The 27,265-nt window shown below is 43.5% G+C and overlaps 1 protein-coding gene across 1 annotated transcript; it reads right to left on the bottom strand.

Annotated features, from left to right (window-relative positions):
• Positions 1-8,502: 8,502 nt before the first annotated feature.
• TMEM130 (transmembrane protein 130) lies at positions 8,503-27,010 on the bottom strand. The gene is made up of 8 exons (XM_065412639.1): positions 26,929-27,010; positions 23,075-23,377; positions 19,621-19,792; positions 18,501-18,670; positions 17,290-17,374; positions 11,704-11,906; positions 9,679-9,791; positions 8,503-8,840 (listed from the first exon to the last, which is right to left on the bottom strand). Exons 1-8 carry the CDS (start codon positions 27,008-27,010, stop codon positions 8,652-8,654), a joined length of 1,317 nt encoding a protein of 438 aa, XP_065268711.1. The 3' UTR covers positions 8,503-8,651.
• Between the last annotated feature and the right edge of the window lie 255 nt (positions 27,011-27,265).

Here is a 27,265-nt window from a genome sequence, read left to right as displayed (position 1 = left end):
CTCTGGTCCCTCCAAAGGGAAAAGCCAACCCTGGCCACTCTCATTTACACAAATTGTAACATTGATTACCTACGGTTCCCCATACTATGTTTTGTTTTATTTGGAATCTATGTTCTAATTGTACAAATGATAATAGATTGTTACTGTAACTGTACTTAAGAAAGGGAATAGGAATTGTGCAAGATATGCCCTGGAGTAAATGTGTCACCCTGAGGTTACTGGTAGTGGACTCTGGTTTGGGAACTGATTCGAGTTCAATAAGAGAAGGTCAAGGGTTCTGCCCTAGAGATCATGAGCTCTTTTCAAAGGAACAAGAATTCTGTCTTGCTCTGGGTTCCCCACCTGGATATTCTGAACCAGGTGTGGAGTGATTCTATGGGACTAGACAGGAGCAGGCTGAACCAGTGGTGGTGCAGAACTGACCTCGCAGCAAGGCCCAACTGGACTGGCTGTGTAGAGATGACTTAATAGGTAGGCCCAAGAGCAGGTGGCTGCAGCAGCAGCATAGAGCTGATGGCCCAGAACTGGACCAGGTAGCTGCACACTGCAGTGGGACCTCATGGTGTGCACATCTCGAGACTTGAGCAGACAGGGGACCAGCTTATGTCCCCTCACTACAACTGAAGGACCTTTGGTGGGGATTGTTTTGTGACTAAGTTCTGGACCAGATCATTAATACCTGGAGCCATAGTGTTGGCTATAATCCTGATACACTGACTGGGTTTTATGGATTGATTGTATTTAATTATGTAAGTGGCGTTAGTGTTCCTTTTGTTTGCCTTCCTTGGGCCCACATACTCCTGTTCTGCTGCTGAGTAAGGGAGTCTAAAAAGATGCAGTTGACATGCCAAAGAGCTGGAACAAGGTGTAAATTAAAGTAGCCTCCATTCTATTTTAACGTGCACCTTCTGAAAACCTTTCTTTAGTGCCTCGGCATGTAGGTTACACCAACTTAAACTTCCGTACGCACCACTAGATTAATGGTAAGTAATTCCACAGGGATCTAACTGGGTGTCAGAGTGTCGACATACATCACCTTATACATCAGCTCTGAATGTGGTCACCTCCCTCTGCCTGTCATGGAGTCACCAGGGGTGCTTCTGCTGAGAGCCCTTGGATGTGCAGGCTGGAGGTGGGGTGTTTCCTATGGAGCGCTTTTAGCTGTGAAGCTTGCTCTGCCTGCTCATTCCCCATAGTCTGGGTTTACTACCTTTCAGAATGACGCACAAGGCATGCCTCTTTTGAGTCAAGCACTTGTTTGGCTAGTGACTATCAGAGTTATTTATCATAATTGGTTGAGATGGTGCAGAAGCCGGGGTTGTTTGTACTGCGTATGGTGAGCATTTAAAATGGAATCTGGTGTTACATTTAGTTTAGATGCCACAGTGATGCATGCATAAAAATAAATAGATCAGCCACTGGTCTGATAGCAACTCATGTCTTCTACCAGTTCAACCTGCTGGGGTAGATTCAGTGCAAACATTCTTGTGCTTAGGGAGACATCTGCTGTGCAAACTGCTAACTGCAAGCAGGATTTTCTTACAGCACACCGCCCACGCCCTCTAGGGGCTGCTCACAAACTGGTGGATGCCCCAAAATCCATGTGGATCTCACGCTGCTGCCAGGGCTGCAGAAGCATCTCTATGGAACCCCTGTGTTGCTGCAGCATCTCTGGGTTCCCTGCAGCTCTGCCTCATTCCCTGTCAGCACAGCTTCATGCAGACATATTCTAAGGAAAGTATAATATAGCAAGAGGCTGCGTTAACCATTCCACTCCCACCAAGGTAATACACATCCCCCTTGGCTCTGCTGCCCAGTCCATGTGCTCTTTGTTGCTTATAAGCGGGTGCAAACAACTCTCTGTTGGTTCATGAGACTGTGATATTGGAAAGGTCTTGGCCAATTTCCAACTAACATGACTTCACTTCATTTTCATGCTGCAACCTTATTGACTCTGAAAGCTGCAGAAATTATTTGGGGTTTGTTTTTGCTCTCTTGGACTTCAAAAAAGTCTTATAAAATAGGCTTTAGATCAGGGCCACCCAGAGGATTCAGGGGGCGGAAGGACCCCCCCCCCGCCACCGAAGACCCGGAGCGGAAGAAGCTCCGGGGACCCGGGACCCGCGAGAGTTTTCCGGGGCCCCTGGAGCGAGTAAAGGACCCCGCTCCAAGGGCCCCAAAAAACTCTCGTGGGGGCCCCTGCGGGGCTCGGGGCCTGGGGCAAATTGCCCCACTTGCCCCCCCCCCGGGCGGCCCTGCTTTAGCTCACTTCCTGGCTAGCACTAGTACCAGCTGGGTGGGTTTCCTTTTATAATCACAGAGGTTAGGACTCAGTTGCCAATAGAAACTCCCTTAAATGGTTACACTTCTGCATGGGGAAACGTGGTAGGGAAAGATGCTTAAGATGTTATCCCCACTGTATTTATTCACATGTCAAACACTATGGCCTAGATTTGTATTCAAAGAAGGTTGGCCCAGTGGTTAGGATCCTGGCCTAGGACTTGGGAAACTCAGGTTCAGGCTCTATCATACATTTCCTTCTCTCTGTGCTCAGTTCATCATCTGTAAATTAGGGAGGATACCACTGCACTACCTCACTGGAGTATGGTGAGGCTAAATACATTAAAGGGAGGTGCTCGGAGACTATGGTGAGCTCCTTGGATGAAGCTGTGTGAGCATAATTTTCTCACCTGAAGAAGAGCTCTGTGTACGCCCAAAAGCTTGTCTCTTTCACCAACAGAAGTTGGTCCAGTAAAAGCTATTACCTCATCCACCTTGTCTCTGTAATATCCTGGGACCAACAGGGCTACAATAACACTACAAACATCATTTTCTTACACAGTTCTGTCAGTTGTTTGTATATGCAATTATCGTGGTTGCACATACACTCATTATGTGCATGATCTCAGTATTTCTGCTATCAGGTATCGTAATTATACGTACCCGCGATGTGCATATACCGTTATGAAAACGGGGCCCTAGAAGATTCTGAAGCCCATGGAATGGCCCAGTCTGTAGGTGCAGTTTAAAAATCGGACCTTGTAGCGTCAGTTAGTTGTCGCAACTGAAATGTGCAGAATTTTAGCAATTCAGCTGAATGGTGGAGGGCCCACTTCAGTTTCCATGGAAACTGACATCAGCTCACCAAACTCAAGGCAAAGTGTTGGCTGATTATCTGATGATAATGCTGAGAATTTAAATATACAGTGATTATTCTGAAGCCCTTCACCTTCCTCTTGCTGAACCAATTTCCATTCCTAGCGCATTCAGCAGAGTAGATAGAACTCTGGAAGTTTTGAGTCGGGGCCGCAGTCCACTATGCAGTCAGGTCTCCAGAGGTGAAAGACTGATTAGTGTCTTGGCCCTTACATTGTGCTAAGAAAATGGGGTAACTGTCCCAAAATCTAGCAAGTAGTAACTGGGTTAATTGAATATGGTACAAACTAGAGGATAATGGTTTATTTGCTTTTTGAAATTCAAAAATTTTGCATCTGAACATCTTTGTTTGTAACCCATCCTTATAAATTCTAGGGCCAGATTCTGCTCTTGGTACATTGGTGTAGTTTTGGAGTAACTCCACTTACACCTAGATTTATAGTGGTGTAACTGAGAGAAAAGTTTGGTCCATAGAGTGCTCTGGGGAAAAAAAATCTAAAAAGTTAGGGAGGGAGGTTTAGAACGTGGCTTTAACCCAGTTTGATATCAGAGGCTTGGTCAACACTGCAGAGTTGGGGGGCAGTAGCCAGTGTTGCAGTAGGACTGGTGCAGCTCCATCAGGGGTGTCGGAGCAGCTGATCAATGGATACTCACTGTCTCTGAAAATCCAGCTGTTATCTTTGTTAACATATAGGATGGAGAATTTAACCCCCCATTATTTAATTTTTATCAAAAGCAGCTTATTGACGTAAGCTGTGGATGTGGAAGAAAAATGCAAAAAATATTTAGTTTTGGCTGCTCCTTTTTCCTATCAGTTTTAACCAGCTTTGCCCCTGAATTTCATTTGAAGTGTGTTTAAACATAGCTCTCAAACTGAGATGAATGGTCAGTGGTTAGAGACATGTCTTGAGAATGGACTCTACTCTTTCCAAAGCAGGTACCGAGTGTTCCTTGATAACTGAATGAATACAGGTGACGATATTGAGTTGAATTGTGGGTGTTCTATATCAGCACTTAAACTCTAATAAAATACATGAACCATCTCAATCCCTCCTGGATGCTGGGGTAGCGTGGGGAGGTGTATCGGAAATTAAAATGGCTACTACTGTATGAAGTACCAGGTATAACCAACATGACAATCCACTAGATCAGCGGTTCTCTAACTCTTCGATAATGTGAGCCCATGTTACAACAGAAGAAAACATGTTGAGACCCTCTCCCCTTTACCCATAAAGGAAGGGAAGTGGTTGTCACCCGCCTGGACCTGACCGTGGTCCCTAGGTTGAGAACTCATGCAGTACACTAGAGGAAGTTACACACTAAGGAAATAAAAGAAGAAAATCTTAATGTATAACTGAAGCAGTTACATTTTTACACCTGGGTTTATTCAGTGTATTAGCTGTGTTCCAGTTTCTGATGCTGTTTGCTTGATATCCAGGATGCTGTGGCATGCAATTTGATATAATGTCCTATCAATGTGTTTCTTCCCTTACTCTTGTTTTATTAAAAAAAATTAAATTAAAAAATAACCACCCAGAACACCTTCCCTCAGTTGCATAAACTTCTTATCTGCGTATACTCTTGCTTATCTGACCTTAATTGCTCTCCTGCTTTCCACGCTCTGCTCTCGGTTTTGGATCAGTGAATTTCATCGTTTTGCTGAACGCTTTTTTTTCCAGGTCACTGATTTATAAGGTTAACAAAATGAGCCCTGCTGATTCTTGCTATGTTGCACCACTCGCCTCACTCTGTCCTGAACTGCTCAATTACCCTTTGTCTTCAATTTCCAGGGCATTTACTGAACCCATAGATTAGCTTTTCTGTGCAGGAAGCAGTCTTGTACTGTCCAAAAATGTATTCATGGGTGTATTCTTTTTACTTATAGCCCATTTTGTTAGGGTTATTCAAACTTTCTATTACTGATTTGCCTTTTGACAAGCCCTTTTCGATTTCTGCAAACAATCATCCTGGTGCTACAAAAGCACACCCAGTATATTCGGATTTCCTGCCACCAACTTACTCCCTTAATTATCTGTACTTTCAAGTAATAATGATAGTTCCCTACCCAAACTTCCTGCAAGAGCTATCTCTGTTACTCCCAAACCTTCTATTCTCTTCAATTTGTCCTGAGCGATTAGCATTTCCCAATATTTTTCAGCATTGACTTTCACTTTCCTACCCTTTGTGTTTAAGCTTTGAAATTATTTGACTTCTTTGTCACCCTTCTTGCATTGTTTTAAAGAAGATAACAGATTATTTCCTGGGGTTTGCCTTCTTTTTTGCAATTCTTTTTTCTTGATACCATTTTTTATTTCTCTCAGTAATTGATCTCTTTCATGCATAGGCCAGTCCTTCACCCTATCCATTTACTTATTCCTTTTCAACTCAGATTAGCCCAGTTCCCACTTTCCTTTACATGATGGATTCCACACCCCAACCAGTGCTTGGTCTGATCACTTTTGTGTGGGCTCAGTCATACCACTGTAGAGGCTGTGGTGTACTGGGGAGAGTGAGGAGGTGCACAGCTGAAGCAGTGGTGCTACCAGGCATATATCCCCACAGTTGTTTGGGGGTGAATGGAGGATGGAGTATATCACAGGTGTAAGTAGTTCTACCTTAGCAAAGTCCTGCCTGTACCTTCACCCTACTCCCATGTCCCTTTCTCTGGGGCATCTAGTGCTGCCAGTCCTTGCTCTCCTATTACCTGCAGGCAAATTCTGGCCAACTCCAGTGGAAGTGTGATGGGTATGGGGGGAGAGAGAGGCTCCCTATATCCACTCCCCTCACTCACTGCACCTGGGTTAGCATGTCCCACAATGTATTATGTACAAAAGGGACACAAATGAATATCAAACATCATCAGCTATCTTCATGATCTGAACTTCCCTCTTCACATAGCAATTGCAGAGGGCAGCACAGTTCTCTGACGCCACCATGGGGCAGAGACCTGTCTTGTAGCTCAGTGATGCAAATCAAATGCCTCCTTTCCAAGGAACTGTGCAACCTTTTGTGGGGTATGTTAACAGCCAGGAACTAGTCCTGTACTTTCTGGCAATTTTTCAAATTGATATTATCTCAGGAATAAGCAGTAAAACTGCAGTGCTTGAGAACAATAGCTGCCTCACAAACTAAATAGAGCCACCTTGTTAAGACTGACTGAAGATAAGATTTTGGCATTAGCACACCGAGCAGGAACACAAAGGACACCTTTTCTAATTCAAAGGTTCCACAGTTCACTTGTAAATACACCATCAAAGCCTTTCTTTAAAAAAAACGGGGGCGGGCACTACCTGGGAAGGTACTTGCTAACAGAACTTGGATTGACTAGATCACTTTTAAGGGTCCTTGTCCTCACCTTAGAGGATCCCAACTCCTTTTATAAATATTAATTCAGTTAGCATCACAGCCCACCTGCTCTGAGTTAGATATGAGCCCATGTACCGGTGGAGACACTGAAGATCAGAGAGGTGAGCTGACTTGCCTAAGGCAACGTGGCAAATTGGTGTCAGAAACAAGAAGAGAACCCAGGCATCCTAATTCTGGATCCCCTCCCCTTTAGCCATTACACGAGTATTTCCCATACTCAGGGTATAACGAAGTGCTTATAAAAACAGTGAGCAAATCCGCAGGTGAGAAGATGGAGAACAGAGGGGAAAGAAATGGAACAGAATTTGATTTTATGTAAACTCTTTCAAAATACTTCAGGGCTCTAGTATAGTAGTAAGTTAAATGCTAGTAGTGCAGTGAATTGGAAGGTGGGAAAGGTAGTAGCCAATATGCACTAAGCAGTGAGTTCACACAGCTTTGAATGGCAGAACCTGCTCTGAGGGGCACTGACAGCCAGCACTAGTTTTAGCCTATTATTTGCGTTGTCTCTGAAGAATGCCAGTGCGAACTTCAGTGACTATCTAGGTAGAGATTAAAAATGGGCAAAAAGGACCTTATTTTAATGCCTTGTCTGAAAGATGGCACCTCTCCTGGGCTAGAAGACCTTAGTACTGCACTGCGCCATCAACAATGTATTGGGAACATAGCACCTTTTAAGTCATGTAATGTCCTCCCTCACACAGTACCTTGTATCTGTTGTTAGTATCTGCAGGTTTCCACCAGTGCAACATCAGCTATTATGTTCCTGGTGAATACTGTTTGCTAAAATTGACGTCCTTTTAATAGTAGCAACATAATAATTACGGAGTCTGGTTCATTGAGAAGGGTATTGGAGTAAGAATGTTTCCAATCTGGAGAACAAATAGGTTTCCTTTTAAGTACTAATATGCATTAGAGCAGGGGTCTCAAACTCAAATGACCACGAGGGCCACATGAGGACTAGTACATTGGCCGAGGGCCGCATTACTGACACCTCCCCCGCCACCCTTGGCCCTGCCCCCACTCCACCCCTTCCATGAGGCCCTGCCCCCATTCCAACCCCTTCCCTGAAATCCCCACCCCAACTCTGCCCCCTTCCTGCCCCCACGGAGGGCAGGAAGGGTGTGGGGTGTGGGGTTCAGGGCAGGGAGTTGGGGTGTGGGGTGCAGGAGGGGGTTGGGCTGCAGGAGGGGTGCGGGGTACAGCAGGGGCTTGGGCTGCAGGAGGGGCTCGGGGGGCGGGCTCCGGCCTGACACGCACCGGGGGCAGGGCAGGCCGCCTGCCTGCCTATCCCCGCACCGCTCTGGGAAGTGGCTGGAACCTGGGGGAGGAGGGGCACAGGGGTCTGTGTCTTGCTGTTGCTTCAGGCACCACCCCCAGCAGCTCCCATTGGCCGGGAATGGGGAACTGTGGCCAATGGGAGCTGCTGGGGGTGCTGCCTGAAGCAAGAGCAACACACAGAGCCCTGTGCCCCCGCTTCCCCACGTTCCGGCCGCTTCCCGGAGCGGCAGGGGGCAGGGCAGGCAGGGAGCCTACCCTTCCCCCGGTGCGTGTCGGGCTGGAGCCGCTCTAGGTAAACGCTGGGGGGACCGCGAGGAGCTCGCAGGCCGCAGAAAACAACCCCGCGGGCCGCGTGTTTGAGACCCCTGCATTAGAGTAACAGCATTTCACTTGGTTCAGTCTCCTGGTAAACTGAATGTTGTATGGCTGTGAAAAAAGAGAAGAGCACTTTTTGGTCTTGAGCATTTCCATCTTTGAAACAAAGAGCGTTGAGATGGGAGTGATGGGGGAAGGTCAGACAGATTACAAAGGGGAGTGGATTTGGCAAACATCTGCACATAAAATAATCCTTCATAAGAATAACATACTGCATTTAAATGATTCGGCAATGCTCTCTACTGTAAGATATACACTTGTGTAATTCAAATATGCGAAGCCACTTTTATTGTAGTTCAGGCTCTTTCCTTTTAAATTACACGATGAAGTACTCTTTAGTATTGGGCCTAATAAGTAGTTAATCTCTCAATGTACCAGCAAAAATAAACCATCCATGCAGCAGTTGGCTTTTAACTCATCATAAGAGAAAAGTTAAGGTCAGCAGTTAACGTAACCAAATGAAGCTGTGTTCTTCACACTGTGTAAGTTTTGACTGGCTTGTACAAAGGATGGAGGAGTCCGTGGCTCTCCCTGACGGTCTCCCAATATTCTTGAGGTGGCTGAAGGAAACAGGACCTGCAGCATATTCGACCACAGCTTGACTCGGAATCGGAAGGAGAGGGATTTTTGTCAGATAGAGGAGAAAAATCAAAGTCAGCTACCTGAAAAGCAACATCAAAGAGGAGGAGGTCACTTCCAAATTTAGGGCTACTCTAGCAAGTGAAAAATCAGAAATGGAACCAGAGTCAGTTTCTCTCTTAACAGGCCTATTATTTATATTGTGGTACTGTCCAAAATGTTAGTTGCTTTCTAAATATCTAGGAAGATCTGGTCTCTGACTCTAGTAGCGTGCATATTAATTATAGACATGACACAAGGGAAAACTTCACTAGGTGAAGAAAATAGGAGGATGGGTGGATGAAGGTTACAAAATACGCTCATATGATTACTTAGTACCATTCTACCTAATACCCTGTCCTATCTCACTATCCAACCTCCTTTCCCACTACCACACCTTCCTTCTTTCCATACACGCATGGTTACCCAGGATATGTCCTTCTGTGAACACTCCCCCCGCACCTCCTCCGGGCAATTAGTCCCCTCCCTCAGAACAAGAAAATATTGGAGAATATTAATGGAAATTCAATTTTAAATTGATTTCCCACTAGAATTTGCACTGCAGCCTGAATCAATGAGTTACCTTCATCCAATAAGGACACAGAGCCATGCCACATGATTTAAATGACCGCTTACACAGCTCAAATTTCTAATAGTGAATTCATGCAACAAACTGCTGTGGAATGAACTACAGACCGAGAATAATTTGGTGAAACTATTCAGTGAATAATTTCAAATATATCTGAGAAAATCACCCTCTGTTTGTGGGCAATCTGCAAACAGGAAAAAAAGAAACACAACAAAAAAAGGGGTGGGGTAGAAATTCATCCAGTGACTTGTTCTGAATTATTTGTCCAGTGCAAAGCAACGCTACCCCTGTACCTCCACAAGATCCTTCTGCTGTGAGCTGCTTCGGAAGGTCGTGTATATAACAAATCCCAGCATCACTGAAATCAGAGCAATACATGGCAGGGCAAAGAAAGCCGGGTGAATACCTGGGGAAAGAAGGAATGTGTCCAGTATAATATAATGCACTGAGATCGGGCCATTCTAGGTGAAGAAACTTTAAGACTGGGTAGAATGAAAGAGTAACATGCACTTGGGCACAGGTTATTCTCCCCAAAACACTATTTTAAAAAAAAGCAAATTACCCAGCTGTATTTGAATAATTGTGGTGTATGCTAGATTGTTTTCAATTCTTTTAAACCAGCCTTCACTTTGCCAAATATACTTCCTCTTCCTCCCTCCTCAATCATGTAGCATTTTAAGCATACTTTGTGACTACACCGGGGATACAAAGGATCCTTGAAGCTGCTCTAAAGTAGGTACCTGAGGATTTCCCAGGCTACTCTCTGAACCTGCCCCAAGTTATGCCAAGAGTTGAATCAGTCCTTTGCCGACCCTAAGAGTGCAGAAGCAGGAGACAGAAAAGTTGAAATAAAGTCCCCTGGGTCTCTCCTTACCTCCAGGTATGCAAAGCATTGGGCCCAGAGAAATGGAGGAAAAGAGAATACACAGGATAATCAGAAAATCCAAATGCTAAGGCAGGGAGAGATTCCACCCAGCAAGCCTGCTTTGTAAATCTATTCTACCTATTCTGTCTCCTAAGCAGATGATATCAGAACAAACCTCACACATGGCTGGTAAATCTTAACGCAGTTGCCTGGATTCTGAACTGGCCATGGTATTCAGCACCTTTAACCTCTAGGCCACTGGTTCAAATCCAGCCTAAATTTTGTAGCAACCAAAAGTAATTCCCATCTGCTGGCTGTCCAGCAGGTTCAGTGAAATGAGGTATTGGTCTCAGTCACAGGTCTATTCGACAGGTGCTCGCATCATTACAGCTGGCACTTTTGCTGGCTAGCTCAGGCCAATGACTGAGGACCAGAATGGGGCCAGCCCTTATGAGAGAACAGGGTGGTGGCGTGGGAGGTTGTAAAGGTCCTTTCCTTTTCCCCTAGTATGGTCTGCACAAAGGCCAGGTGCATAGACAGCTCCTGAGTGTTTGTGTGCATGCTCTTGAGGTGGGCAGGAAAGAGGTGTGGCCAGGGCCCCCTTCATAAGCTTGGGGGCTGGGGGGGGGGGGGGGGGCTGGGTTGGCTTTGCAGCCCCCAGTGTAAGCCAGTGTCTTAAAGGCCATGGAAATTGAACTGCCCTCTTACCCCTTCTCCTGAGAATTTTTAGGCATTCTCTCACCATTGCTCCAGCAAGCTGCCCTGGCCATGCCCTCTTCCCCACCTGGCACTGACCATTTGCTCAGTGCTGGCCCCTTAAAGATCTCTGAAAACTGGTTTCAGTTCTGGTTGCCCTGTCTCAAAAAGTGTATAACAGAGATTGATGGGGTGGGGGGTTGGAGGGGCAGAAATTGGCAACAAGAATAATTACAGACCTGGAAAGACTTCCCTATAAAGAGAGAGACTGAAAAGACTGGGACTGCTTATTTTAAGGAGGAGGTTAATACGAGGGGACGTGAGAATTTGTATGTCCTGTTTAGCCTCTCACAATGCATGAGCTAGAGGCCACTTGTGAAATTTAAAGGCAGCAAATTTAAAACTGATAAAAATACATTTTGTACACAAGTCAGTCATCCTATGGAACTCACAAGGTACCACTGAGACTTAGTAGGATTTTAAAAAGGAGTAGAACATCAGTTATATGAGAGAGGAAATTTAAACAAAACAAAAAAAAAAGAGAGCATATAACCTTCGTGCTTATATGACATAAGCCAACTTCTAGCTGATCAGGGTTAGGAAGAAACCATCTCTGGGCTGGTTATTCCATAACTGTCCACTAAAAAACTTTTTGCACTGTCCTCTGAAGCTTTTGGTAGTGGCTACTGTCAAAGGCACATAGATTTATCTAGTCATCTGAGCCAACATGGCAGTTCCTCTGTATCTCGAGTCTCACCTGTTGGCCACACTTTAATTTCATGGTACGTCTGCAACATGTTCACACCATTCTCCACTCTCACGCTGAGACAGTATTGTCCTGCATTACGAAAGGTATGGCTCAAATTGTAGGAGGAGCCATTAACCACCACTAGATGGCACTTTCCCCCTTCCAGTGGAATACATTCAGCCTTTATGAGCCAGCATAAGGTGAGTGGAGGGCTGAAATGAAAAGGAAAAAATTCAGCAGAGGCTTGTAAAAAATTATTTGAAATAGGAATGCATGAATCACATAGATTAAATCGCACAGGAACTTTGAAAACATTGACGGTTGGTGTAAGTAGTAATACTGCACCGAACTAATGCTAGAACTAAGTAACTGTACACACATTTATCTATTGAACACTTCTTCATAACTTACATAGCCATGGATATTTGATATAGACCTGACAGCCAAATGCCTGAGAGGCTAGTGGAGCAGACAGCTTTGTGTACAGAATGTGAATGACAGTTTCTGATTGCCTAGGCAAGAACAGCAGTACACACATGGATTGTGTCACAATTTAGGACTTACAATTATAATGGCTCAGCCTACCTTTTGTTGGGAATAATGGACCAAAGTCTCAGCGGGCATAAATCAGTTTTGTTCCCTTGGCTTCAGTGGAACTATACTGATTTACACCGTTTGAAAATGTCCTAATACTTGCTATGACTTTTCCCCAGTTCTCTTAGTACATTAACGAATCCTCATTTCTGCAATAGCATGGATTATTCTTATGCCCAAACATTGCTGCGGCGGGGGGTGGGGGTGGTCAGGGGTTGATGGAATAATTTTCAGTGTATGGGTTTTTGGCAAACATTGACTGTTTGTCTTTTGTGTTGTGGCACTGATCACCTAAATCACGTGGTATTGTTTTTGTGATGCCGGTAGACCAGGTGCCAGCTTTTGCCAAGTCTGTAGGCGTCAGCTGAGCACTGACAGATTCAGAGCTGCAGACCAGATGTAGCTCACCTGGATGTTAGTGTTGTTTAAGTTAGGTGTTAGACTTGTAAGGATGGGTTTAGTGTTTAAACGCTATAAAATGCTTGTAAATTGCTGCATGCATTAATGCTACTTGTAGTGTCTGCATCCCATGCTATAAAGGTAAATTATAAGTTTTGCTTTATAATTGTAAAAATGCCTACTCTGAACTTGTAAACTCAGGCAGGAGGAGCGATTCCCCCCGCTCATGAAGGAGAACTAGCAAGACTAAGGCTGTGTCTACACTGCCACTTTCAGCGCTAAAACTTCAGTCGTTCAGGGCTGTGAAAAAACACCCCCTTGAGCGACAAAAGTTTTAGCGCTGGAAAGCGCCAGTGTAGATAGCACTTTATTGCTGGGAGTTGCACTCCTGGCTATTAAACTTAACCACCGATTGTTTTGAGTGGTAAAAAGCAGAGATCGCCAAGGTCAACCTGGTTTAGCCCTAAAAGACATTCAGTGGACAGATTACTACATCTCTGTCACCTTTGGAAACCACAGACTGTAACTCATTTGTGCCTATATTTTGCCTGCTTTAACCTGTAAATAACTCTCTCATTTCTTTTCCTTACTTAATAAATCCTTAGTTAGTTTACTATAGGATTGGCTATAAATGTTGTCTTTGGTGTGAGATCTGAGGTAGAAATTGACCTGGGGTAAGTGGTCTCTTGCGACTGGAAGCAACCTGAATATTTTGTGATCTTTGGTGTAAGTGACCATTTATCACTAAGTCCAGCTTGCCTGGGTGGCAAGATAGACTGGAGTGTCCAAGGGGCCTGCCTGTGTCTTCATGGTAAGACTGGTATGGTGCTTCAGGAGTTCACATTTGTTACTAGATTGGTGAAATCTAATTATAGAACATACCACAAGTTTGGGGTGTCTGCCCTGCTTTTTGACAGTCTGTCCTGGGGTTGGCACTCATGATTGTGAATCATTCCACACAGAGTGACAGTTTTTGCTTGGTTGACTGTAAATTTTGAGACAGGATAATAAGTAAACTTCGGTTACTATTTTTTTGGATGAATAATCATTTGGGGTAAAATTTGTGAATTCACAAATGTTTTCCTGAATACCGGGCAGCTGTCTGAATGGACATGAATAATATGATACCATTATTAATAGAAAACTAAACTTTGATTCCTTTATTTCTTTATGAAAATTTGTTATGATCAGGTTGCTTTGTTTGTTTGTGTTTGTTTGTAAGTCAGTTCCATTTACCATTATGAAATGCTGTAAACATCTAAGAAATATATTTTAAAAATTGAAAACCACCAGGACTCCTAAAGTATTTGGTGTTGGCCACATTCAGAGATGGGATACTGGACTAGAGTGACCTTGGGTGTGATCCCGTCTGGAAATTCCTATGTTCCTAACTTTTAGTCATAATTCAACCCTAGCACTGACGTCGGAGAATGGAATTCATATGTAAACATTCTGCACACAAACAGAAGTGGATGTCTATTATCATTTTCATCAGTTTCACGGTATGCTACATAACCAGCCTTTCCTTGAGCATCTTCATCATCACATTCCACAGCCAAGACTGAAAAGGAATCCCCTCTAGATACTGGAGGGGAAAAACTTGTTCCACAGCCTGAAGATATACCTCAGGGTCCAATCCTGCATTCCTTCTTATCCAAAAAGCAACAGAGGGTCCTGTGGCACCTTTAAGACTAACAGATGCAAGACTTGCATCTGAAGAAGTGAGGTTTTTACCCACGAAAGCTTATGCTCCAATACTTCTGTTAGTCTTAAAGGTGCCACAGGACCCTCTGTTGCTTTTTACAGATTCAGACTAACACAGCTACCCCTCTGATACTTCTTATCCAAAACACCCATTCATTTTGGAAGCTTTGGGTCTTTTGGCCTGTATGGTTTTATCAAAGCTTACAAACTAAGCAGGACCCAGGAAGCACTCTGATAGGAAACCTTCAAAGGAAACCCAAGATGCTGCAAGAAGTGGTGTTGGCAATGCATAATAGGTGCATGTCTCCTTGAACAATCTCCAGGGGTACTGCCTTTTGAATTAAATGCGAAACTGAGGTCCTAACCGCCTGTGGTGATTAACAATCTCATGTGGTTTTTAACAAAAGTAGGGGTATTAATCGTAGAGCCCTGGCCAAATTGCATCTTGCCGGATTACATTCTGCATACCTAGATGCTCCTGAAGTTTTATCTAGACAGAAACTGTCTTCATGTTATATAGGAAGTGAAAATTGTTACTGTCTCCAGATAAAACTGCAGGAGTAGCTAGGAATATAGAATGTAATCAGGTTCCAATCCTTTGTGCGCCAATCCTTTGAGGTGCTGAGTGCCCTCAACCACCACTGACTTGCACGGGATGCTTAGCATCTCATGGGATTAGGTCCTTAAATACCTGCTTTATTCCACCCCCCATGTAGCTGGATTTCAGTGGCAAGTGAAAGAATCCTCACAAGGGTATATATGGTTTATAAAGTGCTTTAGGAACAGTTGGCATGAAAGGTGCTGAAAAGGTAAAATGATATTATAAAAACATGTCTCTATTTTTCATCCCTTCCTCAACTAGGGCAAGCAGAAATGGACTTCATTCCCAGAGGTCAGAAAACATTATTTTCTTGTTCCTTGGACAATGAGAGAGGTCTGTGACACACCCAGGATTTTCATGTATGTTCTCTGCTCATAAAAAGCCTATAAAAGAGCAACAGATGAGCTTAACACAACTATTTGGATTAAAGACTTGGCAAAAGGTAAATAAAGCTTGTAAATCACAGCATCATCTTAAAGCAATGTCAGAAAGCTCTTTATTTGCTAGAAATACATCAAGGTACACCACCATTTGCACAATGTTTTGGCCATATAGCTTTTTGCTGTTTTGCTTGTGCTCTTTATTTACATTTTTCAGACCTTTGCTCTCTACATGTTTCTGCAGAGGCTCATCTGCTGCTCTCTGGCCTTTGATTCTGGTGATAAACTTATCCTTTCTTGATCCTTTTTATCAGCATCCCATTCCTCCAACCCTGCAGCACATTCATTGCTGAGCGAAGAAGTCAGTTTGTGCTTGGCTCACTTTGAGTTCTGCTTCTGTCATAAAAATCCCATCCCTCAGGCCAGATCTTAATTAGACCAGTTTATTTATCATTCAGTGCTGCTTTGTATCACCAATATTCTTTTTAATATGTTGGTGCTATTTCTTTCACTAGAGTTTAGGGTGTGGTTGGGTTGTTCATTCTAAAACCCTGTTTCAGGGATCTAAAATTCACCTGCCAAACATTTTTTACAATTTATGTTAATTTGCATGCAATCTAGGCCCTGCGCCTGCAAATGTGTAAGCTCATGAGAAGTCTTGCTTGGTTCAACAGAGGATGACTTCTGTCCAGGCAAATTACTAGCAATGTCCTGGTGTCACAAAGTTTGGGCACCTGGCAGGAGCCTTATGTACACCTGTACACATGCTATTGTCCTCCAGGGATAGCTTAGTGGTTTGAGCATTGGCCTGCTAAACCCAGGGTTGTGAGTTCAATCCTTGAGGGGACGATTTAGGGCAAAAATCTGTCTGGGGATTGATCCTGCTTTTCGGTAGGGGGTTGGACTAGATGACCTCCTGAGGTCCCTTCCAACCCTTATATTCTATGATTTGCAATGCACACAGCAAGACTGTATCAACCCAGCCAGCTCTCAAAGGCAGGCCTGGCAAGCCTCACTCACTTGGAGGAAGACTCATTGCTGTGGGATAAATTTTAAGCCAGAGTTTGTTCAGTATCTCTCTCTGCTGATGAAGGATTCTGTTAAGTTTTCCAACAAGACATTGCAAAACTCCTTCCCTATCTGAAAAGATTTCCTTCACTCAGACTGTCACACAGCTTGACAGAGCGTCTGCAAAGCTAAACTTGGGTGTGCCGCTCTCGTGTTCTTACACTTGAACCTTTAGTCCCAATGCACCACTAAATGCACCAAAGTGGTGCATTGGGAAGAGGGCCGAGACCAACCTCTGCACTGTAAGCTTTCTCTCCTCCCCAGAACCAGCTGTCTTTGGCTAACTTCTTCACTATTATCCAGTTCTTTCACTTCATTCCTCCCTTTCTGGGTCTACTGCCGCTCAGACTCTTCTTGCCTGGTTCACCTTGTGGCTGCTGTTACCTGGCTGAAACAGCACCCTAAACTTACTACTCCCTAGTGTCAGCCCTGGTGTGCCTACTGGTTACTGTGCCCTACATGCGGCGTGCAGGTTTCTTTAGTGATAGGGATCAACGAGGAAGAAAAGTCCAGAGCACAGTTTAAAAAGCCCCTTATTTTCCTTCCTTTTTACTGCTCTCTGTTTCTCTTCTCACTGTCCTCTTTGATTTTCATTAACATTTGTGTTGTGTTTAAAATACTTGGGGATCCTTGGAGAGAAGTGCAGTTTATTAATAGTCTACATTTCTGCAACCTATTGCAGTACGAGAGATTTTTAGAGTCATGAACAAGTAATGTGCAGTAATATCTTGTTCACAGAAAATAAATCTTTCTAGGGATCAGTTCTGTAGCATGCAATGGGTTACACACTGGGGAAATCGGAGAAAAAAACAATTTTTTTATAGCAAAGGATATTTGTGTGTTACTTACCTGCCATTGATATGTAGAGATAAACTTAAGTTTTCCATTACACGAGTCTCTCTGGAGCCTATGACATTTATACTTTTAACAGCATCTGGAAAGAACAGTGTGACACAGTCATGAAACTGTGGCTTTAAAAACAAAAACAATTTCTTGTTTTACAGTGAAAGTTTAATTTTTATGCACTTTTCTATCCTGGCTTATTTTAGTCACATCAGTGATATTTATTTATTATTATTTGTTTTTGCTAATAAATAGAATAGCTTCAGATCAACTAGTATGTTTTGTCAGTTATCTTTAAAAATTACAATCGATTATTTTTAGGCTTGGAAAGATTAGATTTTTATCGGTAAATGTTGATTTCACCAAATACAAACACACACCGACAAAAGAAAATTTCCATCAATGATAATTAAAATTCACAGATAGGCAAAGTAAGAAAAGTGCTGCCTGAGAAATTATTAGAGTTTGATTTAGGATATTTACTTTGTATATTTTGACAATGTGATGTTGACAATTTGTGTTTTAACCATTACAAGCATTAGCTTTTTGAATCTCAACATCTACTGTCATTAAATAATTATGGTCTGACCCCACCATTGTCTGTACCTCCTCCCAGTAATTTCCTGCATCTGTAAAAATGTAAATCTTTGAAAATCTAAAAAAATGCTTAACAATAAACGTTAATATTATCTGCTGAAATGATCAAAAAATAAAAATTGAATTCTGCCAAGCCTAATTTCATGCGTTTAGGAATTGCCCTTTGCTATGGCCTCTGGGTGCCAAAGCAAACATGAATTAGCCTTATGCAGAGCTAAACAATATAATTAATGTAAATAGAGCCATTACACAATTTTTAAAATAATGATTAAAAATTCAAAATATTTTTGTAGGGTTTAAATTTTGCATTTTGATTTTTTTTTTTTTTTTTTTTTTACAAAGAATGTATTTGACAATTTTCATTTACAAAAAACAAGGTTTTTGATACATGGAAAGTTTTTTTTACTGAATGTTTGTTTTTGAAAAGGGATATTTTGATGATAATAAAACTGGAAAAGCTCTGTTGTTAAACCATAGGTCTGATACAATACTTTATTAAAGATCTCCATATTCTGTTTAATTATCATGCTCAACTTATGGTCTAGAAATTACATTATACTACAGCTTGTGCAACAATGCAGGAAGTTCTGTTTTGCGCATCCAACGCCATTTATAATTACCCAGCAACTCCAATTCGGTAGTGAAATCTCCCATTTTCTGCACAATCTTTCTTTCATGTGTGGCACTCTCAATTTGCTCCCATTCAGCTACAACTTTGAGATGTACCTTGCAATTCCCCACCGTAGAATAATTATAGTAGACAAAGGGTTCTTCAGTTACCAGCTGAGTTCTATGGGTAGCATGAAAAGATTTAGAATCAGTATCACCTCTGTTCAGAAACTGCTTGCATTGAATGCTTTAGATACATGAAGGTCTGAGTCTTCTTTGTTACACCAATGTAAATCAGGACTAATTCCCGAGAAGTTCATGGAGTTATACTGATGTCAAACTGGTGAAAGTGAGATCAGAATTAGGCCCACCAGTATGCTTTTCTTACTTTGGTTAAGTTTTTCAAGGAAAACAATGACACAATCATCCCTAAATATCATTCATGGGTCAGAATTAGAACAGGTGGTAATGATCTAATATTTCTTTTATTACAGTCAGTAAAGCAGGAGTGCCACAAGCAAACTAAATTCTTTAGTAAAATAATATGGGCCACTATTTAAAAAAAATCAAACCTGAAATGTACACACACAAACATTCATGCCAGAAGTGCTTATGCACTCATCCAATCAGAGAATAGAAACAGTACTATGTGACTATCTAAGGTATTTATAGCTGGCCAGTCATTGTAATATCTAGACACTGTTCAATAACAACCAAGGAAAAGAATACAATCAATTCTTCAAATTTATTTAAAAATACACTTGAGAAAATTGCAATCTGCTCATGGAGATTCTGTAAGCAGAAAAACATGCTCAAGTCATTAAATATATGATTTACTATGAATTATTTGTTCAGCTCTATGTATTTGCACTAGCATACCCTCTCTAACTAAACATGGACTTTAACCTAAAAACCTGGATCTCAACACCCCTGCATTTTGGGGAAGCTCAGCACACATCAGCATCTAAGTAGCATAATGAAACTTGGAGACAGACCCTAGGCCAAAGCTTACATTTTTAACTGTTTGCGAGCTCCTAGACTAGCTGAACATTGTGAGTGTAGGAGTGTGTTACACATTCTTACCAGAAGCATCCGGAGCCTTTCCATAAATAAACAAACAACTGGACATACCCATCTCCAAAATCCCAGTTGTAGATGAATGATGCCGACTTGAAATAATTACTCGGATCATGACGAAAGAAAGAAATCAGGGTCAGAGTGTCTGTGGCAGAACTAGAACCTTGTTCGACAAATGTTCTGTTGTCTTCTATTTGTGCAATGGTAAGATTCCCTACTATAAACTCTGCAGAAGAAGATGATAAAGGAAGAATAACGAGACTATATTTCACTTTCATAGCATTACCTACAAATCTCAAAGCCCCATTTAAACATTAATTCTTTTAATCTCTCAACATCCCTGTGAGGGTGGGTAAGCATTTTTATATCTATTTCACAGATTGGTAAATTTAGGTAGAGAGATTAAATGATTTACGCAAGGTCACACAGCCTGCAATAGAATCCAAGGGGGGAAATCTTGGCCCCATATAAGTCCAGAAAAGTTTTGTCATTGACTTCAACTGGGCAATGATTCCACTCCAGGAGTCCTGACTCCCTGTCCCTTGATCTAACCAATACACACTCTCTCTAAAACAAAGTACACCTCTACCTCGATATAACACTGTCCTCGGGAGCCAAAAAAATCTTACCGCATTATAGGTGAAACCGCGTTATATTGAACTTGCTTTGATCCGCTGGAGTGTGCAGCCCCACCCCCCCAGAGCACTGCTTTACCGCGTTATATCCGAATTCGTGTTATATCGGGTCGCGTTATATCGGGGTAGAGGTGTATAGGAAAGGAATTTTTTTACTATTGTGAATGACTGACATGCTATACACAATCCTATAATGATTTAAAATACAGTTATACAATGTAAAGTGATTCCGTGCAAACAGCATAGTGAAGTTCGAAATTTCATGTCTTTCAGTGATGATATCCTCATATTTGCTTGGTTTATAGCAGGGGTTGGCAACCTGCGGCACGCGTGCCAAAGGCAGCACACGGGCTGATTTTTAGTGGCACGCTGCTGCCAGCCGGGGTCCTGGCCGCCGGCCCCGCTCAGCCCGCTGCCGGCCAGGGTTCCGTCCATCCAGGCCGGCAGCGGGCTGAGCGGGGCCGGCGGCCGGGACCCCAGACCGGCAGCAGGATGACCCGCTCAGCCTGCTGCCAGTCTGGGGTCCTGGCCGCTGGCCCCTGGCCAGCCGGGGTCCCGGCCGCCGGCCCCGTTCAGCCTGCTGCCGGCCTGGCACGCGAAACCTTTTATTGGCACGCGAAACCTTAAATTAATGAAGACTTGGCATACCACTTCTCAAAGGTTGCCGACCCGGTTTATAGGCTGAAAGATAGTCTAGGGATGTGTATACTGCATTAAAAAACCTGCAGCTGGCCTGTGCAAGCTGACTCAGGCTGATGGGTCTCGGGTTTGCGAAGCTGTTTAATTTCAGTGTAGACATTCGGGCTTGGACTGCAGCCCGAGCTCTGGGACCCTCCTAGGGTTGCCAATTTTGGTTGGATGTATTCCTGGAGATTTCATCACATGGCATAATCTTTAATTAAAGATTAATCTTTAATTCCTGGAGACTCCAGGCCAATCCTGGAGGGTTGGCAACCGTACTCCCACCTCACAGGGTCCTAGAGCTTGGGCTCCAGCCTGAGCCCACATGTCTACACTGCCATTAAGCAGCCCTGTGACCCTGAGTCAGGTGGCACGGGCCAGCCCCGGGTTTTTAACTGCAGTGTAGACGTATCCATAATGGCCAGCATTGTGAGTGCAACCTGTGATATAAGAAATTAGGCTGGGATCTCTCTAGATCGTTCATGATCATGATGATCAGATTCCAAGGGATAAGCTCATTATAGATAACTAGACAGGTTAGACAGATCACCTGTAACATAGATTCTGCTATCCAGTGGCAGATTAGCCATTGGGCCAATTGGGTCGTGTCCAGGAGCCCCGGCCAATTGGGGCGCTCCTAGGCTCCACACGCCTGGTGCTCTGAGCGGGGTTGGGGTGTGGGGGCTTGCCCCGCTCACTCCACCCACCCGGCACTCCTGCCGGGGAACAGGGTTGGAGCCCCCACTTGCTCTGACCCAGGGCCCCACAACCCCTAATCCGCCTCTGCTGCTATTTTGTTAACAAATCTCTCGCTCGGCAAACGAAGCTAGAATGAAACTCATGCTTCCAGACTGGGACTGACTCTGTAGAACTAACCGGAGACAAAACTAAACAGACTTATTTTTTATATTGGAGCTTTTCCTTGGGCCCTGCAAAGCCAGTGCTTGGGGGCCTGCTTGCTTGGGGAAACTAGGAAGGTAAAGGCGAATCTGAGCTTTCATAGGTTAAAAAGTTTCTCTTCCTTTTCCTTGTGAAGATAGCCTTGAAAACATAAGCCAATGGAAACTGAGCACCGAGATTGAAAGGAATAAGCAGATCTGCCTCTTACTGCCAAAGCAGAGCCTGAGAGGATTGAAAGATCCTGTGCGCACACTCAAACTCATTGTGTAAGATGGCTTGGTTAAGTTTGAGGTGTTTCTCAAAGAATGATCTCACTAACCCTCCCCCAAATATGCAGCTGTTCCCTGTGGCTAGTACTCTGATCCTGAGGGACAAGAATCGGTTATGTTTAGGGATGATGGAGAAAATCCTTTCACAGGCCCACCCAACAATCCTGAGGATGGGTCCACTGGACAGTAAAATCAGATCATGTGACTCTAAATAGCCACATGATCAGATCTGTTGAGTGTGTAAGCTCTCTGGGGCAGGGACTGTCGTCTGTTCTCTTTGTACAATGCCTCGCATAATGGTCCATGACTAGGCTCTTAGATGCTACGATAATACAAATAATAATAACAGAGGTGCTATTTTACATAGTCCCACTTGTGACAGTAGCCACGCCTTGAACTGTGCTCCAGCTACAGTTATTCAAAATACTTTTACACAAAGTATAATAGCTCTACCATGCCGATGGCCTCATGGTATTCCTACTTCAGTCATGTCTTGTGCACAATTCGGATGTGACTGATAAAAGAGGAAACTTGTAGATTGCGGCTGCTGGAGGTCAACTCAAGTTTGGAACTAGATATGCTGAGCTAGTGTGACAGCAACAATCTGCATCTTCAGGAATCTAGATTTCGCAGAACAAAAAGGGCCTGATCCATACCAGGCTCGCTCTAGCTTTTGTGAGGTACAACTAGCAGAAACGTGAAGTAAAACTGCTCAAACATCAGGTTTCTAGCATGGTTTCCTTGAGCAGTGGGCACAGGGATTTTTTTTTTTTTGCAAGTGAGCATGTTATTGATTTTCTGTCTTAGGTAGTCTACAGCATGGTCTGGTGACCACAGTTCATGGCAGAAAATATCTCTGTCCACAGATATTCTAGAACAGTCAAAGAAACTGTTCTAGAACCCTGCTAGTAGAAGCCATGTTAAACATGGTTGTAGCTAGCACCGTTCTGAATCCCAGAATACGCAGCGCCTATCTCAGTGGAATGTGTGAAGACCTGAACGAGCTGTTCAAAGATATTTTACCTGTAACATGAAGCATTGTGAAGCTTTTGGCGATGGGCTGACATAACCAACAGTGTGTCTCAGTTGCCCAGACAGAAATGGGAAAGTCTCCAGCAAATTCACCAGTCACGGTAATCATAGAGTTAAATTGCTGCTCTGATTTCTCAATCAAAGTCAGAGGGGAGAAAATCCAGTTAAAATGATAGGACTTTAGGTCACTAATGAATGCAACATCATCATTCTTCATACTCAAGCTGGCATGAATTGTAGCTTGAGCTCCCGTTGTGATGGGACCATTGTTGTTGATTTGCAGAACATACTGCACTGTAAAATCAGAAAACAAAAGTCATTGTGTTTATATATATTCTCCCTGTGATCAAACATGTGAAAAAAGTATTAACATGCTGTAATTATGTGGTTTTAGCGCCCGATGGCACTAAACACAGTCAAGTCTCTGAACAGGCACTGCACCTTGGTATTTAAAAATATATGTATAAACATTACTCTCCTCTCTAGCTCCATGACTAGTTATATGTTATTTAGAATTAAAATAATTCACAATGAAAAACACACATTTCCATAGGAATTGGTCCTGGAAATGTTAAAAAATAGAGAGGGGCCCAAACCAAATTGCTAGATCAGAATACCCACACAACTTTGGGGAAGTTTAGATCCAGATTTGGACCTTGCAGTTGGTTAAATAAAAGTGTATACGCAGAGAAGGAGCAGAACATATCTGTGAAGTAATAAACCCTCCCCAGCTTTGTTTAACTTCTGAAATGTTACAAGCTAAAACAAATCCTTCCTGATAAGGGTCTGTTCCAAGATGTGCAAACTCCTTCCATTTTAGCATTATTTTTCTCTATCTATGTCACCATGACAAGCCTGAACACACTTTTTTCACCAACTTTGTATGGTGGGGGAAAAAAAACCTTTGTGTAGTTAAGAGAAAGATTCTGTGCAGAGGAAAATGCAGGCTTCAGAGATCACCTGGGCCAAGCGCCCTTAAAGTAGTTTAAAGTATAGGGGCAAATTCAGTGCTGGTGGAAGCAGGCACAAACTTGGGCCAGATTTTTAAAGGTACTTGGGCACCTAAAAATGCAGTTAGGTGCCTAGCAGGAGTAAGTGCCTAGGTGGCTGACTCCCATTGAAATCAATTGGAATTAGGCATCTAGGTGATTAGGAAAATTCCACTAGTTGCCTAAGTACCTCTGTACGTGCATTAAAATTGTTGGTGTTTCAGCCTCTTATCACCAGGGCAGAATTTGTCTTATGGAAATGGGTGTGATGATTTGGTCTTGGGAAGTCATTACAGAGCCAGTCTCTGCATTTGAAACAAGACCAGTTTTACATTAAGCCTACAAAAATAACAGGCATTATTCCATTGTGGCTTTTTCAACGCAAGCCAGAAACCGAAGCACGCACGTTATATGGACATGCCAACTCTTGTGAGTTTATTGTGAGAGATGCGATCGCTAAGTAAAATGAAGCCTCGCTCATGATCTTGTGATAGAACTCTCAAATCTCAGGATTGTTTTTCTACCCTGGCTGGGTGGGGCTCTCGCTGTCAGCCCCGGGTGGCTGGGGCGCCCGTTGACAGCCCTGGGCAGCTGTTCCCCTGGCAGCCTGGGAAGTGGGAGAGGGGACCCTACTGCAGCCCCCTGAGGCCTGGGATGGGTGAAGAGGAGCAGAGGTGAGACTAGGAAGGCTGAACTATGGCCAGAGGGCAGCAGGAGGGCTGACATGAGGAGGTGAGGGCTGATAGGATGGAGGTCTGTATTGACGGTGGGTTCTGAGCAGATGGGGTGAGTGCTGGGAGGCTGAACTGAGGGTGTTGGGGGGTCAATGGGGAAGGGGGGGCTGAACTGATGGGGACTGGGGAAGTGAACTGAGGGGGACTGAATTGGTGGGGTTGGGTGGGGAGAGAACTGATGGAGGACTGGGGGGCAGGATTAAGTGCTGGGCAGGTGATGGGGGTGAGAGCTCTTGCAATTGGGGCCAAAATCAGCTTATCTGGCACAGGTGGGAGAGTGGGAAATTGTCAAATGCACATGCCCTGGGGATGGGCAGGGGGAGTTGAAAAATCAAGAGACTGACCAAAACAACACAATAAAATCTTCTTTAAAATGTCACAATTTTGGGGGCCAATCTCATGATTTTTGAGGGTCCAACTCATGATTTTTGATCTCTTGAAGTTGGCAATACTGTACAAGTTAATATCATAGAACTTCACCCAGGGAATCCTTTTCCCCAACTGTATTCACTTTTCCTGCTAGTGTTGGATCAGGCTTTTGTAGCCACAACTCCATTTCCTCCAATCACCCCCTGCTTCATTTAAAACAAATGAAATAAAAAGACCACAACTTCAATGCAAAGAATACATTTTGTGTGAGCAGATCTGATACTGTTCTGCAGAACTCATCTTTATAAATAGAGTCATTGCTAGCTACACCCTTCACTTAATCAATGTTCCACAAGCACAGTTTTGGCCTGAAGATGTGTCCCCAAAACCAGGTACGTGTTACAGGTTTAATCCCCTTATTTCCTTATTAAACCCAAGAAAAATACAGGTTTTTCCTTTAGCCTCCATTACTAACCTTTCCTCTCTCTACTTCTCCCAGCCTGGGAAAGAACCAGTCTAGGGCCCTAATTTAAAAGGAAACATCCACAGCCTAAATTGCATATGCTAGTGAAGGTTGGCCCTGTATGCAAGGGCAATGAGAAAGGGGGGGGAAAAACTCCAAGCCCTTGCGGAATGGCTGGGAGTAGAAAGAAACGTGGTGGTGCAAAACTGGAAAAACTCAACTCCTTCCTGATGCAGGTGACCTTTTAAAAACCTAGATGGAGAGAGATGTCTCCTATTTCTCTATGCAAATTAGACTTAGCTCACTGTCCATTTTGCTGAAGCACAAATGGAGGAAAATAGCAGAAATCAATGGAGGATATCAAAAAGAAACTGGGGAGGGGTCTTATTGAAGTATGATAACTGAGAGAGAGGGGGGTCAAGTGACTAGCTCAAGGTCACACAATGCATAAGTGGCAGAGTGGAGTATTTAACCCAGCTCTCCTGACTCACTTCTCCTCATACCATTTGATGTAAGATGCAACACAGCCATGCTATGAAGAAGCAAAGGGAGAGGCGGGCTGTCTTAGTCATTTGTGACTCACTGGGTGCAATAGCAGTGAGGGAGCAGAGATGTTTTACTGCATCCCAATTAGGAAGGAAATCTAGAAGGGGGCTGACAGACTCATTCTTGTCCTCCCAGATTTGCCAAGCCTCACCATGAAGAGCTGAATGAGGTTTATGGTCTAAAAAGGGCAGAAGTAGCTGCACCTCCATTTTGTTCTGTAAGAGAAGTTGCTCATTATTGCCAGCTCCCTACTGGGAAGGTGTCCCTTGGGGGTGCAACTCCCTTCACACCTGCTCCAGCTATTCAAGCAGGATGAATGAATACCCAATCCACTGCAGAATAGGAAAACAAAAAGTCATCCTTATAAATAACCAGTGTTCAAGCTAGGAGGTTTAACCACATCTCCTTCAGTTTCAGAGTAGGGTTTTATGACTCTTCAGGGAAACAGAAACCTAGCACTGAAGAAATTAGCAATGGGAAAAAGATCTCTCATCTAATCTGTTCCCCTGCAAATGCAGGACTGTTTCCATATGTAGGATAAATATGATACTGCAAACCTTGCTGCAAATGCAGATAGAGCATTTATTTTCATGCAAACGCTAGAAATGCTCAGTCGCTTCTGAGCTTGCCTGGAAATAAATGCTCATTCTGTGTTTACAGCAGCATAAGATTGCTTTTCAGGACTGCTTCTAATGACCCCTGGCTCATTAGCCCTGTATTGAGAAAGGAGCAGATCTACCTTACCTGCTGCTGACTTGAAATGGAAAAGGAACAGCACCATGCAAGTCACTTGGAGGATGCTCGGGGTGAAAAATACCAGGGCCATTTGTAGTCAGTGTGCCAAGAGAAAGCTGCTGCTGTCTGTTCAGCTCCGATAGCCAGACTTCATCTTCCAAATGGGCTCGAATTTGTCTTTATGCTGGGGAGGAGATGGGGAGCAGGCAGCCACTGCTGCTGTCCCCTAGAGGCAATGTGGGGTACTGCGCTGTCTGGTTTTTTGTTTGTACATTGTTTAGCCGGCAAATCCTGGCTACCTAACCAATTTAGAAAAATTCTTATTAGGTTTTGTTACAGGCATATT

The sequence above is a fragment of the Emys orbicularis genome, chromosome 10, assembly GCF_028017835.1.
Source record: "Emys orbicularis isolate rEmyOrb1 chromosome 10, rEmyOrb1.hap1, whole genome shotgun sequence".
Taxonomy (NCBI): Eukaryota; Metazoa; Chordata; order Testudines; family Emydidae; genus Emys; species Emys orbicularis.
Note: the sequence above shows the minus strand (reverse complement) of the source record. Positions and strands in the feature narration are given on the sequence as shown.